The sequence below is a fragment of the Lepidochelys kempii genome, chromosome 18 (genome assembly GCF_965140285.1).
Source record: "Lepidochelys kempii isolate rLepKem1 chromosome 18, rLepKem1.hap1, whole genome shotgun sequence".
NCBI lineage: Eukaryota > Metazoa > Chordata > Testudines > Cheloniidae > Lepidochelys > Lepidochelys kempii.
Window position 1 is genome coordinate 5,268,480 of NC_136397.1, and position 17,397 is coordinate 5,285,876.

Sequence of the window (17,397 nt, forward strand, 5' to 3'; positions counted from 1 at the left end):
GGAGATCCAGGGTCTAATCCCTCTGCTTCAATAATGTTTTAATTATTTCTCCAAAATGGAATGCTTCTCTTCCCCAGTATGTGGATCGCTCTGGGGTTTAGGCAGGAAATAGGCATCTGGATGCCTACAATGAGGCAGTAGTGCACATGCTCACAGGCAGAAACATAGGCATCTAGGGAGCTTTTACAGTGGAAATTTAGGTGCTGAGACAGTTTAGGTGCCTGCAGTTGTTCAGTGGGAGTTTTGTGGACCACAGTGAAGCCTAAAATTGAGATTTGGGTGCTAAAGTACCTTTGTGAATCTGGGCCATAGTTTATATCTTTACAGTGTCAAAGATGCTGCACAACAGGCCTCCCACTTGCATTTCTTATCAAGGAGGCAGTAGCTAACACTAGACTCCTCACACCTTAATAATTCTGTGACTTCTGAGCCCCTTTACACTGTTGGTAAGTATTTCATAGGTGTGCTTTTCAGGAGTGAAATTCACCTGTGTGGAGTGGCCCAGCAAAAGTCATGTATGCCTTCAGGCTTGCTTGAGCTCCCAAGACAAGATTTAATGGGACTCGGGTGGTGCATAGGTTTTGTGTGGGCCCTCTGCATGTGGCTAACTTCACCCTATGAGAAGATCCCTGCAAGATGTCGTGTGTAATGTTCAGATGGTGGGCATAACCAGTTTTCACTAGAACTCTCTTCTCTGCACTTGTGCTATTTCTCTGCCAAATTTAAACTCTGAGCAGTTATGAGTTAAAAGCAGATTTAAAAAAGAAGTCACAAGACTGTTTTTATGTTGGGGAAAAATGTGATTTTGTTTGTATTGTCTGTTCATTCTCCCCATTCTTAAATATACCTTAATTATGGTGGCCATTCCTTAGAAAATTAATGAAAATTTTAAACAAAAACAGGAAGGTTTTTTAGCTGTTTCTTTACACCTTGCTATTGGCTGAGTAAAGTGCTAACAAGGTATTTTGTTTTATCTGTAGCTGGTTCGCATTAAAGCAGTGTTGCATCTGAAGGAGGAAGAGGCCAGTAGACCACTGGAGCAATGGAGCTTCCCAATTACAGCAGGCAGTTTCTACAGCAGCTTTACACGCTCTGCAAAGAGCAGCAGTTCTGTGACTGCACCATCTTCATTGGGACTGTGCACTTCAGAGCACACAAGCTTGTGCTGGCTGCTGCCAGTCTGCTCTTTAAGTCCTTGCTGGATAGCACAGACACCATCTCCATTGATGCTTCTGTGGTGGCTCCTGATGAGTTTGCTCTTCTGCTAGAAATGGTGTATACCGGCAAGCTACCACTTGGCAAACATAACTTTACCAAAGTTATCTCTGTGGCTGACAGTCTGCAGATGTTTGATGTGGCTGTTAGTTGCAAAAACCTTCTCAGTGACCTCATCAACTGCTCCACTCAGAATCAGGTAGTGAGGGACAGCTCCATTCAGACAGTAGATTCATCCAGAAATAATATTGACGCTAATGAGCTACCCCAGACTGAAAACCCTCCTGCTGAAGATGCTACAGATGCTCAGCTTCCTGAAAAGGCTTCAACTTCTGTTGGCTCTGAAGAACCTGAAATGGAGACAGTCACTTCCACCACAGCACAAGAAATTACTGTGACTCACGCCTTGGGCCATGAGGAGATTCTGGAGGAGGAAACCCCAATGGATTCAAAATCCCGCAACGAGGATTCAAATGCCCATGCTGACCACCATTCCCCTTCCAGGCAGGACAGCTGTGAGGAAGGGGAGGTTACTGAGCCCGTGAAGAAGAAAGGAAAAATTGGTGATCCAGGTGAGCAGTTGGGACTCCAGTCACAACCCTGTCTTTCAGCAATTTGCAACTGAGCTCCTTAATTGGTTCCTTGTGTCTGGGTGGGTGGGTGGGGTTAGTTTGGCATGTGTTCCCCTGCTAATGCCTAACTCTGAAACAAGGGTCCCCTTCTAAGAATTCAGTGGATGCCCTCTTCTCCTTTGAACCCAAACAGATCCCTTCTTGCCTTGGGCGTTACAAAGTCTGCTTCCTGATGTACTGTTGTTATTTCACCTGAGCTGCTGTGAGCAAAGCCTGTTCTGCCTATATGTGGACTTCTGCATCTGACATACAGTAGAATCCATTTTTGGTGCAGAGGAAGGGAGGTGGGTAAGGCAATCTGCAGAGCAATAGGTGACCACATAAGTCTGCTAATAGTACTTTTAGCCTTTAAACTTCTGTTCACCATGGGAGGAAATAAAGGTTGCATTTTAAGTAAATGGTTCTAACTAGTGTTAAACACTTTCTCCCCTGCAGGCTGGATGACCTGTAAAAGGAATCTGTGAGTCAGTTTTTCCCTATTATATCAGAGGTGATATAAACCCTGTGTAAAGTGCTAGTTATAAACTGATGACTGTCCATCGTCTTATACTTTCCATGAATCCTTTCAATAAATGAGTAACTCGGCTCACTTCTTACATGCAGAAGCAGAGAGCAAAACCTGTAAACTGGATTTCCTGCTTCAGTATGAAGGTGTTTTCTCAGAGGCCTTTTCTGATACCAAGACCGTGCTGAAGAGACTGGATGAGTGCAGGGGAATTGAAGGGTCTCAGAGAGAGGTAGGTGGTTTGCCGGACAAGCAAGAGGCTTTTCCCCTTCCCTCACCCTTTTAATGGTCTCTGTGTAGGAAATCCCTTCCTGAAGTTTGCCAGAAATTCTAGTAAGTCAGGTGTATGTGTCTGTGTTCCTGAAAATTTTTGACCGCTGGTAGGCATCAGCCATAAGCTTTTGATTCCAAGATCCTCTCTCAGTAAAGTATGCTTGTTCTTCAGATGGACAACACAAAGCAACAGATCTACAAAACCAAACAGCAGGGAGATTGGAGTGGGCCTTTTGGAAACAGATTCTTGTGTCATGTTGCTTGAAGGACAACGCCCTTGAGAGAACGATGCCTGTGAGAGAAGCATGTGTGAAAGCAAGCTTGCTGGGGCATGTAATCCAGAGATTTAAATTTATGCCTGAAGGCACTTTCGTTTGTACCAGCTCTGGCCCCCGGAAGGGGCGGGGTTAAGGGGGTCAGAGCCAGCCCCAGCCCACCCTGTGAGGTAGGTCCCCCCCCCCCCCGGGTAGCAGCAGCAGCCCGGGGCTCTGGGGGCTATTTAAAGGGCCCGGGGCTCCCCTCTTCTACCGCCCTGGTCCCTTAAATAGCCGCCGGAGCCCTGGGGAAGCGGCGGGGCTTCAAAGGCTATTTAAAGGACCGGGACGGTAGAAGCAGGGGAGCCGCGGGCCCTTTAAATAGCCCATGGAGCCCTGGGGTAGGGGGGGCTCCAGGGGCTATTTAAAGGGTCGGGGCTCCAGCTGCCTCTGCCGCCCCGGTCCTTTAAATAGCCACTGGAGCCCTGGAGTAGCGGCAGCGGGGCTCTAGCAGCTATTTAAAGGGCCCGGGCGGTAGAAGCAGGGGAACCCCAGGCCCTTTAAATAGGTGCCGGAGCCCTGCAGCCGCTACCCCAGGGCTCCAGCAGCGGGGCCCTGGAGGCAATTTAAAGGGCCTGGGGCTCCAGCCACTACTGGGAGCCCCAGGCCTTTTAAATTGCCCCCTGGGGAAGCTGGGCTGCCCTAGTACGGTGCACCGGCTCTTACCGGTACACCATACCGGGGCGAACCGGCTTACTTTCACCTCTGACTCTAGTCCTCACTAGTACTGGCTGCTTGCCTCCTGTTTGTGGTGTTCTCTTCAGGAACAGTATCAGTTTATTATTGTAAAGGACTGATATATGAAATGGGAAAATTAAACTTGGTATGATGGGGTATACAGACTCCTCACTTGCCAAGAAAGAGTTCATGAGAGCCTGTGGGCCCAGTCATCCTCACCCCTTTATACATGTGCAAGGTGTCAAGCCTGGAGGGAGGAGATAAAAGAGGAAAAGTCCAACTCAGTGGTGGGTGATTGGGAGAGGGAGTAGACCACTGGACAGGACTGGCAAGTCCCTGCAGAAACTAGTTTAGGACAGGACATTGGTAAATACTACTTTAAACTGGGGAAAATAAAATTGTTGTTTCAGTATACTAATGAAAATTACTGAAACATGTTTAGGATTTTGATAATAGTTTTGCAATAATGTGGGGTGTTTAATTTTATAAATAAAATAAAAAAGAGCCTTAACCTAAAGCTGTATGCTATTGCCTTGGCTACTTCAAACAGAAACAAAAACTTTTTAATCTAAGAATTCCTCTTCTTTGTTTAGCAATGAATATTACATGTTTGTTTAGCAAACAAAGAAGAGGAATTACCAGATTTAGAAGTTTCAGTTTCTGTTTGAAGTAAACTGCCAAACTAACTGTCTAGTCAAGGACTCCATGTCTTAATCTGGCTGGCTGGAGTTCAACTGCTCCCATTGGACTCAGTGAGTACGGTGACTCAAGTCAAAATATTTCAGCATGAGCAAAGATGGAAACCACTTTATAGAATCATAGAATATTAGCGTTGGAAGGGATCTCAGGAGATCATCTAGTCCAACCCCCTGCTCAAAGCAGGATCAATCCCCAATTAAATCATCCCAGCCAGGGCTTTGTCAAGCCTGACCTTAAAAACCTCAAAGGAAGGAGATTCCACCACCTCCCTAGGTAACGCATTCCAGTGCTTCATCACCCTCCTCGTAAAAAAGATTTTCCTAATATCCAACCTAAACCTCCCCCACCGCAACTTGAGACCATTACTCCTCGTTCTGTCATCTGCTACCACTGAGAACACTCTAGCTCCATCCTCTTTGGAACCCCCTTTCAGGTAGTTGAAAGCAGCTATCAAATCCCCCCTCATTCTTCTCTTCCGCAGACTAAACAATCCCAGTTCCCTCAGCCTCTCCTCAGAAGTCATGTGTTCCAGTCCCCTAATCATTTTTGTTGCCCTCCGCTGGACGCTTTCCAATTTTTCCACATCCTTCCTGTAGCGTGGGGTCCAAAACTGGACACAGTACTCCAGATGAGGCCTCACCAATGTCGAATAGAGGGGAATGATCACGTCCCTCGATCTGCTGGCAATGCCCCTACGTATACATCCCAAAATGACATTGGCCTTCTTGGCAACAAGGGCACACTGTTGACCCATATCCAACTTCTCATCCACTGTAACTCCTAGGTCCTTTTCTGCAGAACTGCTGCCAAGCCATTCGGTCCCTAGTCTGTAGCGGTGCATGGGATTCTTCCGTCCTAAGTGCAGGACTCTGCACTTGTCCTTGTTGAACCTCATCAGATTTCTTTTGTTCCAATCCTCTAATTTGTCTAGGGCGCTCTGTATCCTATCCCTACCCTCCAGCATATCTACCTCTCCTCCCAATTTAGTGTCAAATGCAAACTTGCTGAGGGTGCAATCCACGCCATCCTCCAGATCATTAATGAAGATATTGAACAAAACCGGCCCGAGGACCGATCCATGGGGCACTCCACTTGATACAGGCTGCCAACTAGACATGGAGCCATTGATCACTACCCGTTGAGCCTGATGATCTAGCCAGTTTTCTGTCCACCTTATAGTCCATTCATCCAGCCCATACTTCTTTAACTTGCTGGCAAGAATACTGTGTCAAAAGCTTTGCTAAAGTCAAGGAACAACACGTCCACTGCTTTCCCCTCATCCACAAAGCCAGTTATCTCGTCATAGAAGGCAATTAGATTAGTCAGGCATGACTTGCCCTTGGTGAATCCATGCGGACTGTTCCTGATCACTTTCCTCTCCTCTAAGTGCTTCAGAATTGATTCCTTGAGGATCTGCTCCATGATTTTTCCAGGGACTGAGGTGAGGCTGACTGGCCTGTAGTTCCCAGAATCCTCCTCTTTCCCTTTTTTAAAGATGGGCACTACATTAGCCTTTTTCCAGTCGTCCGGGACCTCCCCGATCGCCATGAGTTTTCAAAGATAATGGCCAATGGCTCTGCAATCACATCAGCCAACTCCTTTAGCACGCTCGGATTTAGCATCCGGCCCCATGGACTTGTGCTCATCCAGTTTTTCTAAATAGTCCTGACCACTTCTTTCTCCACAGAGGGCTGGTCACCTCCTCCCCATGCTGTGCTGTCCAGTGCTTGACCCAATTCAGGGCTATTCTGAGAAAGTTCACAAAGATAGCAAAGAGAGTCTTAGGTGCAGAAATTGCAAAGAAAAAGTGAGTGTAAAGGCAGACTGTATGAGGAAACATTTTGCAAAATGCAGTGGAAAGAACAAAGACACCAGAACTACTGACTTTGGCTAAACGTATGGGAGTTAGAATCAGACTCTGAGGATGAAAGTATTGATATTACTGCATTGTTATTGCCAAGAATATTAAAAAAAAAGCCAGGGCCAGGGCCATATCCAGGGCTATGTGTGGTTTGCTATCAGGGACCAGGAAAGCATTGAAGGACCTCCTGGCTGGTTGCTAGGACTGACTAGGGACCAAGCCTGGCGAGGGCTGCGGCAAGATAGTGTCTCCAGGGAGGAAGCCCTGGGGATACAGCCCCATACAAGGGCTGGACTACTTAAACACCACAGCCCAGGGAGGGCTAGAGAGACATGCCCAACCAGAAGGGGGCACTCATGAGAGGTGGGTGCCAACCCCGTTATGCCCCCTATGCATTGCCCAGCTGAGAGGGGGTGCGCCTGTGTGGAGCAGATTTTCATATTTCGCTGTGCTCAGTAAAGCCTCACAGTGGAACAGCTGCTCAGTTCTCTGCATCACGGATTTGTCCTGAGTCATGTTAGACTGTTATAGATGTGCATTACTCTGGCTCGTCGTTCCTGAGTACTTCTAACGAAGAAAGTTCCATTCTAAAAACAGTGGCTATTGGTGACTTTGCTCGATGCTCCTTTTGTGTGAAAGGACGTTTCATGTCCTGAACAGCGGCAGCCGAGCACCAGCCGCCATGTGAACTCAAAAAGCCACTGAACAAAGTGTGAGGTCAGTTCTAAAACAACAATACTATTATTTTCAAATCCTAGCGGATCTTAAACATAAAAAAGAAGCTTACAAGAAGTGGAAGGTTGGACATATGACCAGGGAAGAGTATAAAAATATTGCTCGGGCATGTAGGAATGTTATCAGGAGGGCCAAATCGCACCTGGAGCTGCAGCTAGCCAGAGATGTCAAGAGTAACAAGAAGGGTTTCTTCAGGTATGTTGGCAACAAGAAGAAAGCCAAGGAATGTGTGGGCCCCTTACTGAATGAGGGAGGCAACCTAGTGACAGAGGATGTGGAAAAAGCTAATGTACTCAATGCTTTTTTTGCCTCTGTTTTCACTAACAAGGTCAGCTCCCAGACTGCTGCGCTGGGCATCACAAAATGCGGAAGAGATGGCCAGCCCTCTGTGGAGATAGAGGCGGTTAGGGACTATTTAGAAAAGCTGGACGTGCACAAGTCCATGGGGCCGGACGAGTTGCATCCGAGAGTGCTGAAGGAATTGGCGGCTGTGATTGCAGAGCCACTGGCCATTATCTTTGAAAACTCGTGGCGAACCAGGGAAGTCCCGGATGACTGGAAAAAGGCTAATGTAGTGCCAATCTTTAAAAAAGGGAAGAAGGAAGATCCTGGGAACTACAGGCCAGTCAACCTCACCTCAGTCCCTGGAAAAATCATGGAGCAGGTCCTCAAAGAATCAATCCTGAAGCACTTGCATGAGAGGAAAGTGATCAGGAACAGCCAGCATGGATTCACCAAGGGAAGGTCATGCCTGACTAATCTAATCGCCTTTTATGATGAGATTACTGGTTCTGTGGATGAAGGGAAAGCAGTGGATGTATTGTTTCTTGACTTTAGCAAAGCTTTTGACACGGTCTCCCATAGTATTCTTGTCAGCAAGTTAAGGAAGTATGGGCTGGATGAATGCACTATAAGGTGGGTAGAAAGCTGGCTAGATTGTCGGGCTCAACGGCTAGTGATCAATGGCTCCATGTCTAGTTGGCAGCCGGTATCAAGTGGAGTGCCCCAAGGGTCGGTCCTGGGGCCGGTTTTATTCAATATCTTCATAAATGATCTGGAGGATGGTGTGGATTGCACTCTCAGCAAATTTACGGATGATACTAAACTGGGAGGAGTGGTAGATACGCTGGAGGGGAGGGATAGGATACAGAAGGACCTAGACCAATTGGAAGATTGGGCCAAAAGGAATCTGATGAGGTTCAATAAGGATAAGTGCAGGGTCCTGCACTTAGGACGGAAGAACCCAATGCACAGTTACAGACTAGGGACCGAATGGCTAGGCAGCAGTTCTGCGGAAAAGGACCTAGGGGTGACAGTGGACGAGAAGCTGGATATGAGTCAGCAGTGTGCTCTTGTTGCCAAGAAGGCCAATGGCATTTTGGGATGTATAAGTAGGGGCATAGCGAGCAGATCGAGGGACGTGATCGTTCCCCTCTATTCGACATTGGTGAGGCCTCATCTGGAGTACTGTGTCCAGTTTTGGGCCCCACACTTCAAGAAGGATGTGGATAAATTGGAGAGAGTCCAGCGAAGGGCAACAAAAATGATTAGGGGTCTGGAACACATGAGTTATGAGGAGAGGCTGAGGGAGCTGGGATTGTTTAGCCTGCAGAAGAGAAGAATGAGGGGGGATTTGATAGCTGCTTTCAACTACCTGAAAGGGGGTTCCAAAGAGGATGGCTCTAGACTGTTCTCAATGGTAGCAGATGACAGAACGAGGAGTAATGGTCTCAAGTTGCAGTGGGGGAGGTTTAGATTGGATATTAGGAAAAACTTTTTCACTAAGAGGGTGGTGAAACACTGGAATGCGTTACCTAGGGAGGTGGTAGAATCTCCTTCCTTAGAGGTTTTTAAGGTCAGGCTTGACAAAGCCCTGGCTGGGATGATTTAACTGGGAATTGGTCCTGCTTTGAGCAGGGGGTTGGACTAGATGACCTTCTGGGGTCCCTTCCAACCCTGATATTCTATGATTCTATGTATCTTTCTGTTTAGCTTTTCTTTCAAATTCATTTCCTTACTGTGGGCCCAGATGTGTTTCCGATGGAGCAGTTGCTAAGACAGTCTGTCCTGTTGCATAAAGTGTCCTCTTTACATTTTCCCATGTATGAGAGTAGGAGTCTTAACTATTTTTTAACAAGGATTACTTTTTCTGCTATGCATTCCACTGGCCTCAGTGGCATTCTGCCTTTCAATATGTGGCTACAGACCCACCCACCCATCCCAAATTTCCTGAGATGCTCCAGACTGCAATATTGTTCTCTTTCACATCCTGCAGGGTTGCTCTATGTAAACCTCCCTACTTCCCCCCACATATGATGGAATAAGGTATCACTATGACAGTATGACATGCTGTCCTGTGACAGTGTGACATAGCATCCTGTTATTAGGGCAGGTTTCCCCCTTTTTAAAACCCAAACCAACGTGTTTACTCATTGGAAAAATCTACATTACTGAGATACTAGGGAGAAGACCTTAACAGCTCAAAAGTCAGGATATTCAAAGTTCTTCTCCAAAGATCTCGGAGCGTTCTCAATCACAGGACTGTTGCCCTCAATGCCTCGAATTCTGGAGCTCTGTGAAAAGCAGTGCTTGTTGCAGCTGCACAAGTGCTATCTGGTGGCACTGAACATTCAGCATCCCAAGTTAGAGGAAGGAAGTGAAGCTCCCATTTCTTCTCTGCAGGAGAGAGCCCAGGAACCTGCCTGTTGCACCCCCTTAGGCCATGTCTGAGCACCTTCTCTCATGAAGTTTCTTGTACAGTTAGTTTCTATAGATTCGTTTGGTTTTCTAGATTCTTTCTGATTTTGGTCAGTTTTAGATTGTTTTACACACTCTGATGCCTTGCAGCTCGGCTCAGGGCCTGCACCGTGACTGAAGCTCTTTCAGACTTCTCTCTTAAGACAGGCTCTCCATTCTCTGTCCTGTTGCAGTTTGAATTCATTCTTTCATTCATCAGTTGGGATGCAGGACAAAGGGCTAAATATTGGGACAGTCCCAATTTTATCAAACTGCAGGGTCCCTCAAAGTGCAGAGCCTAGGGCGGTCGCCCCAAATCACCCTACCCAAGGGACAGCTCTGCCTACCAGAAAGAAGACTGAGAGGGGATCTGATCGTTTTTTATAAATACATTGGGGGAAGACACCAGTAAGGTAGAGACCTATTTAAGCTAAAGGAAGTTGTTCACACGAAAACAACTGGGGATAAACTGGCCATGAATAAATTTAGGCTGGACATCATAAGAAGATTTCCAACCATCAGAGGTGTGGGGCTCTGAAACAGCCTCCCAATAGAATCATAGCATTGTAGGACTGGAAGGGACCTCAAGAGGTCATCCAGTCCAATCCTCTACACTTGTAAGTATTTTCTTACTAAGTATTTTCTAGACCATCCCTGACAGGTGTTTGTCTAACCTGCTCTTAAAAATCTCCAGTGATGGAGATTCCTCAACCTCCTTAGGCAGCTTATTCCAGCGCTTAACTATCCTGACAGGCAGGAAGTTTTTCCTAATGTCCAACCTAAATCTCCCTTTCTGCAATTTAAGCCTATTGTTTCTTGTCCTATCTTCAGAGGTTAACGAGAGCAATTTACCTCTCCTTGTAATACCATTTTTTTTGTACTTGAAAACTTATGTCCTCCCTCAGTTTTCTCTTCAGACTAAACAAAGCCATTTTTTTCAGTTTTCTCTCATAGGTCATGTTTTCTAGACCTTTAATCATTTTTGTTGCTCTTCTCTGGACTCTCTCCACATCTTTGCTGAAATGTGGCACCCAGAACTGGACACGGTACTCCAGTTGAGGCCTAATCAGCTCAGAGTAGAGTGAAAGAATTACTTCTTGTGTCTTCGCAAAAAGAAAAGGAGTACTTGTGGCACCTTAGAGACTAGTACTCCTTTTCTTTTTGCGAATACAAACTAACATGGCTGCTACTCTGAAACCTGTTCTTGTGTCTTGCTTATAACACTCCTGCTAATACATCCCAGAATGATGTTTGCTTTTTTTTTTTTTGCAACAGCGTTACACTGTTGACTCATATTTAGCTTGTGATCCATTATGGCCCCAGATCCCTTTCTGTAGTACTCCTTCATAGAATCATAGAATATCAGGGTTGGAAGGGACCCCAGAAGGTCATCTAGTCCAACCCCCTGCTCAAAGCAGGACCAATTCCCAGTTAAATCAACCCAGCCAGGGCTTTGTCAAGCCTGACCTTAAAAACCTCTAAGGAAGGAGATTCTACCACCTCCCTAGGTAACGCATTCCAGTGTTTCACCACCCTCTTAGTGAAAAAGTTTTTCCTAATATCCAATCTAAACCTCCCCCACTGCAACTTGAGACCATTACTCCTCGTTCTGTCATCTGCTACCATTGAGAACAGTCTAGAGCCATCCTCTTTGGAACCCCCTTTCAGGTAGTTGAAAGCAGCTATCAAATCCCCCCTCATTCTTCTCTTCTGCAGGCTAAACAATCCCAGCTCCCTCAGCCTCTCCTCATAACTCATGTATTCCAGTCCCCTAATAATTTTTGTTGCCCTTCGCTGGACTCTCTCCAATTTATCCACATCCTTCTTGAAGTGTGGGGCCCAAAACTGGACACAGTACTCCAGATGAGGCCTCACCAATGTCGAAGTTTTCTCTCTTCCTAAGCAGTCGTTTCCCATTTGGTATGTGTGCAACTGATTGTTCTTTCCTAAGTGGAGTACTTTGTATTTGTCCTTATTGAACTTCATCCTATTTACTTCAGACCATTTCTCCAGTTTGTCCAGATCATTTTGAATTTTAATCTTATCCTCCAAAGTACGTGCAACCCCTCCCAGCTTGGTATCATTCACAAACTTTATAAATGTACTCTCTATGCCAAGTAGTGGTGACAAACAACCTAGTTAGTTTTAAGATAGTGTTTGATAAATTTATGAGTGGGATTGTTTAACATGGTTGCCTTCTATGATGCGGGGCGAAGGTTGGGGGCAAGGCTTGATGGCCCAAGGGATCCTTTCTGGCCCAGTCTCTTATGTCCTGAATCTCATGCTTCAGGCCTTCAGCTAGTTTCCCCTAATGGTCAGGAAGGAAACTTTTCCCTCCCTGAGATAGTCTTATTTTATTTTTCTCTTTTTCATCTGAAGGTTTAGAGATGGCTGTGGCTGGAGATGGGATGCTGTATGGTGTGGGCCAGTGCTCTGAATTGGTACAGAGTATTCTTTCTCAGCTGCATGGTGGTGGGTCTTGCTCACATGTTCAGGGTAAAACTGATTTCCATTCTGGGAGCTGGGAAGGAATTTTCTCCCAGGTCAGATTAGCAGGGACCTTTGAGCACAAGAAGTGGGGGTGTTTCTCCTTTCTCTGCAGCATGTAGTGCAGGTCATTTGCTAGGTTTACCTGGGTATATCTCACCAAATTAATTCCCTGCCAGTCCTGGGGCCTCAGTCATTGGTGCACTCTGGTCCCACCTGTTCTCTGCCTGTGGCATACAATAGTTTAGTCTCCAGAGGGCTGTAATAATTTGGTCCAGTCTGCATTGTTGGGCTTGGTGTGGGGATGGCTAGGTGGGATTTGATGACATGTGCCATGCAGGAGGTCAGACTACATGATCTTCTGGCCTTGAACTCTATGACTCTAAGGCCACTTCTACACTACCCGCCGAATCCGTGGGTAGTGATCGATCTATCGGGGATCGATTTATCACATCTAGTGTAGACGCGATAAATCAATACCTGATCGCTCTGCTGTCGACTCCGGAACTCCACCAGGGCGAGAGGTGGAAGCGGAGTCGATGGGGGAGTGGTGGCCGTCAATCCCGTGCTGTGAGGATGTGAAGTAAGTGATTCTAAGTCGATCTAAGATATGTCGACTTCAGCTACGCTATTCTCGTAGCTGAAGTTACGTATCTTAGATCGATTCCCCCCCCCCCATAGTGTAGACCAGGCTTAAGTGGCTGCAGAGGTCTGAGGGGAGACTGATTCAGAGGAGAAACCATGAGCTGGAGGTCCAAGAGAGGAGACTTGGAATCCTGGAAGGACTCTGTCCCACATAACAAAGACCACTCAAGAATGTTGAGGAAACTGAGGCAGGGAATGGCATACATATTTTGAATGGCTCTGTATATCTCTTGTACTGTCGAAAGTGAAGAGTGATTGTTTTAGATATCCTTCACAAAGACTGTCTCTTTACTTCAATTATCATGTGTCTTTGAAAGGGTAAACTTTAAACCAGAGCGCTCACAAGGGTGGAGTTCTGGGAAGGGTGAGAGAGGTGTGACGGGTTCAAAACTGGTCTTGGGTCCTACAGCAGCTTCCATGAAGAGTCTGTGCCCAGGGAGTAAGTCCGGAGGCTAAAGAAGAAGAGGGCCTGGAGCCTACTCAGACCAAAGGGGATCTTTAAAAAGCACCTGGGCCCAGCATGTGGGTCCTAAAACACCAGCTGGATGAGTGTCCAGCAAGGGAGCATGATCAGGGCAGTGATAGCAGGTAATAGCCATTTTGGAGCCACTGGAGCATACTCGGAGAAGAGCAGTAACCAGGTGTGCAGGGAGCGCCTCTTTCTGCTTCACACTGCTTCATGCTGGCTACTGCTGTTAAGTCCTCCGGTCTAGGGGAGCTTTCCAACTTTTCAGAGCCTCTTTTGTGAGTAACTCTTCTCTGCTGGCAAGTGAAATATGTGTATTTTTAATAACGTGTCAAGAGAGGGCAAGCAGACTCTGTACCATAGCTGGTAATTTTATGGCGATTTTGCAAGGATGCCCATTAAATCGTAGGCAACACTGGCTTTTCAGCTCCTCAGGTTTCAGCAGTGGTTTGCCTTGGACATGGCCGGCAATTTCTCTGTTCCTTAAGCATTTCGTATTCTTTAGCTTTTTGGACCTTTTCCTCATCCATGAAGGGGTACCTGGTTCTTTACAGTGGACACATGGCACTTCTAGGAAGGTGGCTACACTATGCTCACATTTTCCCTCTATGGTACCACTTCATTATTTCCTGGCACATCCAGTTAAGGTGTATAAAGTCACAGGGTTTCTTCCTTAAGTAATCTTTTGGCTCATGGCTCAGTGGACCCATTCTCTTAAATCCATGAGAAATCTTAGGCCAGGTCTACATTAATACTTATTTTGGTATAACTTACATTGCTCAGGGGTGTGAATAAGCCACCCCCAAGCTACATAAGTTACACTGACCTGAGAGTCAGCATAGAGTGTCTTCACTAGACACACTACAGTGTCTGCGCTGATGTAGCACTTCTAGTGTAGACTAGCCCTTAGTTTCTCCAGTTTTGACTCTACAGTCTCTGCTTCTGGGGATGGAAAATATAGACATGCCCTTGATGAGTTACTTTTCTCTTTAGGGCAGAGGTGGGCCAAGTTTTTGGCCTCAGGGCCACATCTGGGTATAAAAATTGTATGGCGGGCAATGAATGCTAACGAAATTGGGTGTCGGGGTGTGGGAGGGGGTGCGGGATCTGGGGTGGCACCAGAAAGGATGAGTTCAGGATGTGTGAGGGCGCTCTGAGGTGTGGGGGGTGGGGTGTGAGGGCTCTGGCTGGGGGTGTGGGCTCTGGGGTAGGGCTGGGGATGGGGGTTTTGGGGTGCAGGAGGGTGCTCCGGGCTGGGACTGAGGGGTTTGGAGGGCAGGAGTGGGCTCTGGGCTGCGGCGGGGAGGGCACGGGCTCTGCCTGGGGGTGCAGGCTCTGGGGTAGGGCTGGGGTTTGGGGTGCAGGAGGGTGCTTTGGGCTGGGACTGAGGGGTTCGGAGGGCAGGAGGGGGATTAGGGCTGGGGCAGGGGGTTGGGACACAGGGGGGTGGGGGCTCAAGAGTGCAGGCTCCTGGCAGCGCTTACCTCAAGCAGCTCCCAGAAGCAGCAGCATGTCCCTCCTCTGGCTCCTATGCCAATGGTTCCCAGCCAATGGGAAATGCGGGGTGCGGTGCTTGAGGGAGGGGCAGCATGCAGAGAGCCCCCTGGCTGGCCCTACATGTCGGAGCTGGAGGGGGGACATCATGCCGCTGCTTCTGGGAGCTGTGCAGCAAGCTTCCAATCCTGCTCCCCGGCTGGCGTGCCGGAGTGGGGCAAGCCCTTGACCCTGCTCCCCAGTGGGAGCTCAAGGGCCAGCTTAAAAGACCTGACAGGCTGGATGCAGTCTGTGGGCCGTAGTTTGTCCACCCTTGATTTAGTGAGATCTGAGGTTTTTTGGTTAGAATCTCTCTGTGTACCTCTCGTATAAACTATTCCTATATAATTTGGTTCTGGGCTCGCTGAAAACTGCTTGGAAATGAGAAGGAGACTAAAATTGCAGTAATTTGGGGAAGCATGGAAGAGCTTTGCTGGTGTCAAATCTTATCTTCCTGTGCTGTCTTAGAGAAACTCAATTCAAATTATTGCACAGCTCATTTGTTCCATTTATTGCTAGGTTCAGATGAAGCGAAAGGAGTGTTGATTTTTCCATGTAAAGTAAATGTCACTGTGCTTGTGGATCATTTCCATTATATATGAGCCTGCCCAATTATTGCTCTCCTTTTGCAAAAGCAGGAATTTTTGAACAAAGTTATGAGGGAGTAAACTCCTTTATCCTCTGCATCCTGAATATTGGGCAATTGGCTGAAACTTTACTTTCTTTACTAAAGGCAGTGCTAGAGAAATGCTCTCTGTTGCTGGAAAAAGGATCCTGAAGTTCTGGTCTATGACAAGGCCTTTGTCCCTGGTTTTAGTTTGTCAGTTAATTGACATTTTGTGGGCTGAGGTTGAGATGGGACTTCTCTAGCGACATCACCGTTGTTTAAGGATCCACTTGTCAGTTGTCCATGAGAATGCATGTTAGAAAAACAAAAAGACCTCTGGTATCTGAATTGGCAGCGTTGGAATCGGAGTGCACATTTTCTCTATGACTTCTGTGTGCATCATGACATTTTAATTAACTTTATAATTTGGTTATAACCTGCTTGTTTTTTCTATGGTTCAGATATGTAAAACTAGTTCCTGTGCCATCCATGCTGATAACAATTCTGTCTGTATTGAGAGGGGAAGGTTCTGTGAGTCTTTTACTTTTGCTTCAGTGTGTGCACTTCAAAAATTGTTCACTAAAAAAACAACTTCCTTTCACAGAGGATTGATCATTATGTCTCTGAATTTTCCCAGCAGAAACCTTCCTTTTATAGATGGTAAGCCTTGTGTTGCAGGAGACTTTACAGCAATGCTCAGCTAGAACTCTGTGTACAGCCTGTCTCTGAGAGAATATAAATGGGATTGAATTATGGAATCAGCAACTACCTTGTTTAGGGATGACTTTGTTAACCAAATATACCTTGGAGGGGGTGTGGTAGAGTGTAATGAGGGAAGTTCTACATTGAGCATGACCCTTATATCTTGTAGTTTTCCTGAGTTCCAAGGATCCATTCTGCTGTCCCTCAGATAATCACTTTCTCTGTGAAAGTGCTGTGCAGGAGCAAATCACGCAGTAATGGAGTCACGTGAGTTGCTCTGTAGCTAAGGTGTGCTCGGTATCCTGTTCTAAACTCTGGTGTGTGGTTTTTTGGGGTTTTTTGTTTTTATCACATCTCATCATAACTTTTGAGAAAATGCCCTTTTGACTTTCATTAGGTTAAGTAATCAAGCCATTTTGCAGATAGTGCAGCTGATTTTAGAGAGTACTGCTTACTGCCCCAGCTAACTCTCATAAATGTGTCAAGATTTGTCTTTCAGGAGAAGTACACGCAACCTGACTAATAACAAGACTCGGTTTAAAACCAAGGAAGTTATTAATGTTGATGCATGTTGTTGCTGTAGTACTAGTTACTAGCTGACCAAATTCAGATTTAAATAGGAATTCCAGCAGCACTTGTAAGGAATTCCTAGGGAATTTATAAGTTCTGCAGTTTCTCTTGCATGAGTTTCTGTTAAAACTCACTGGACCAACTGTTGTGTGCAGTGTTGTTTGTCATATTGGTCCCAGGAGAAGGGTTTTATGAGCATTCTAAACAATGCTGGAAAAGCACCAACTCTCTGATGCAGATGGGGTGTTTGGGAACTTAGTGTTTTATTCAGAAAAATTGGTTTGATGTGTTCAAGGCTCTTTACAATGAAAAGGGTTTAAAACATTAATTTATAATAAGTGAAAGCTTAGATTCCATCTAAATGTGATATTTCTTAAGCTTTTCCAGGACCTGAGGCATTTTTAAAGTTTCATAGCCAATAATTGTAAGATGCACTATTGAGTCTTCCCCCAAAATGCTGGAAGGTTCTAGTTCTCATGGAGGGCTGTGTCTGAGAGAGGCTGTTCTAGAAACACTGAGAACAGTGGGATTCTTCATCTTCAGAACACCCATCCTAACAAGTCCCAAACAAATTGGAAAAACATTCATCAATATAGAGACAAGGTGGGTGAGATAATATCTTTTATTGAACCAATTTCTGTTGGTGAGAGATAGAAGCTTTCAAGCCACACCTTGACCAGTTCCTTAGCATATGTGCTAACTACTTATGCTAAACAATATGTTGTATCTTGCATTTTTC

General features: G+C 46.2%; 1 protein-coding gene across 5 annotated transcripts in view; it reads left to right on the forward strand.

Moving 5' to 3' along the window:
* The window catches only part of ZBTB40 (zinc finger and BTB domain containing 40), a 76,755-nt gene that overhangs the window by 11,068 nt on the left and 48,290 nt on the right, over positions 1-17,397 (forward strand). For all 5 annotated transcript variants that reach the window (XM_073317231.2, XM_073317234.2, XM_073317236.2 and 2 more), the window contains exons 2-3: positions 981-1,787; positions 2,451-2,584. In XM_073317231.2, the coding sequence (XP_073173332.1) occupies positions 1,043-1,787; positions 2,451-2,584 (879 nt within the window). In that variant the 5' untranslated portion in view covers positions 981-1,042. The remainder of the gene's footprint in view (positions 1-980; positions 1,788-2,450; positions 2,585-17,397) is intronic.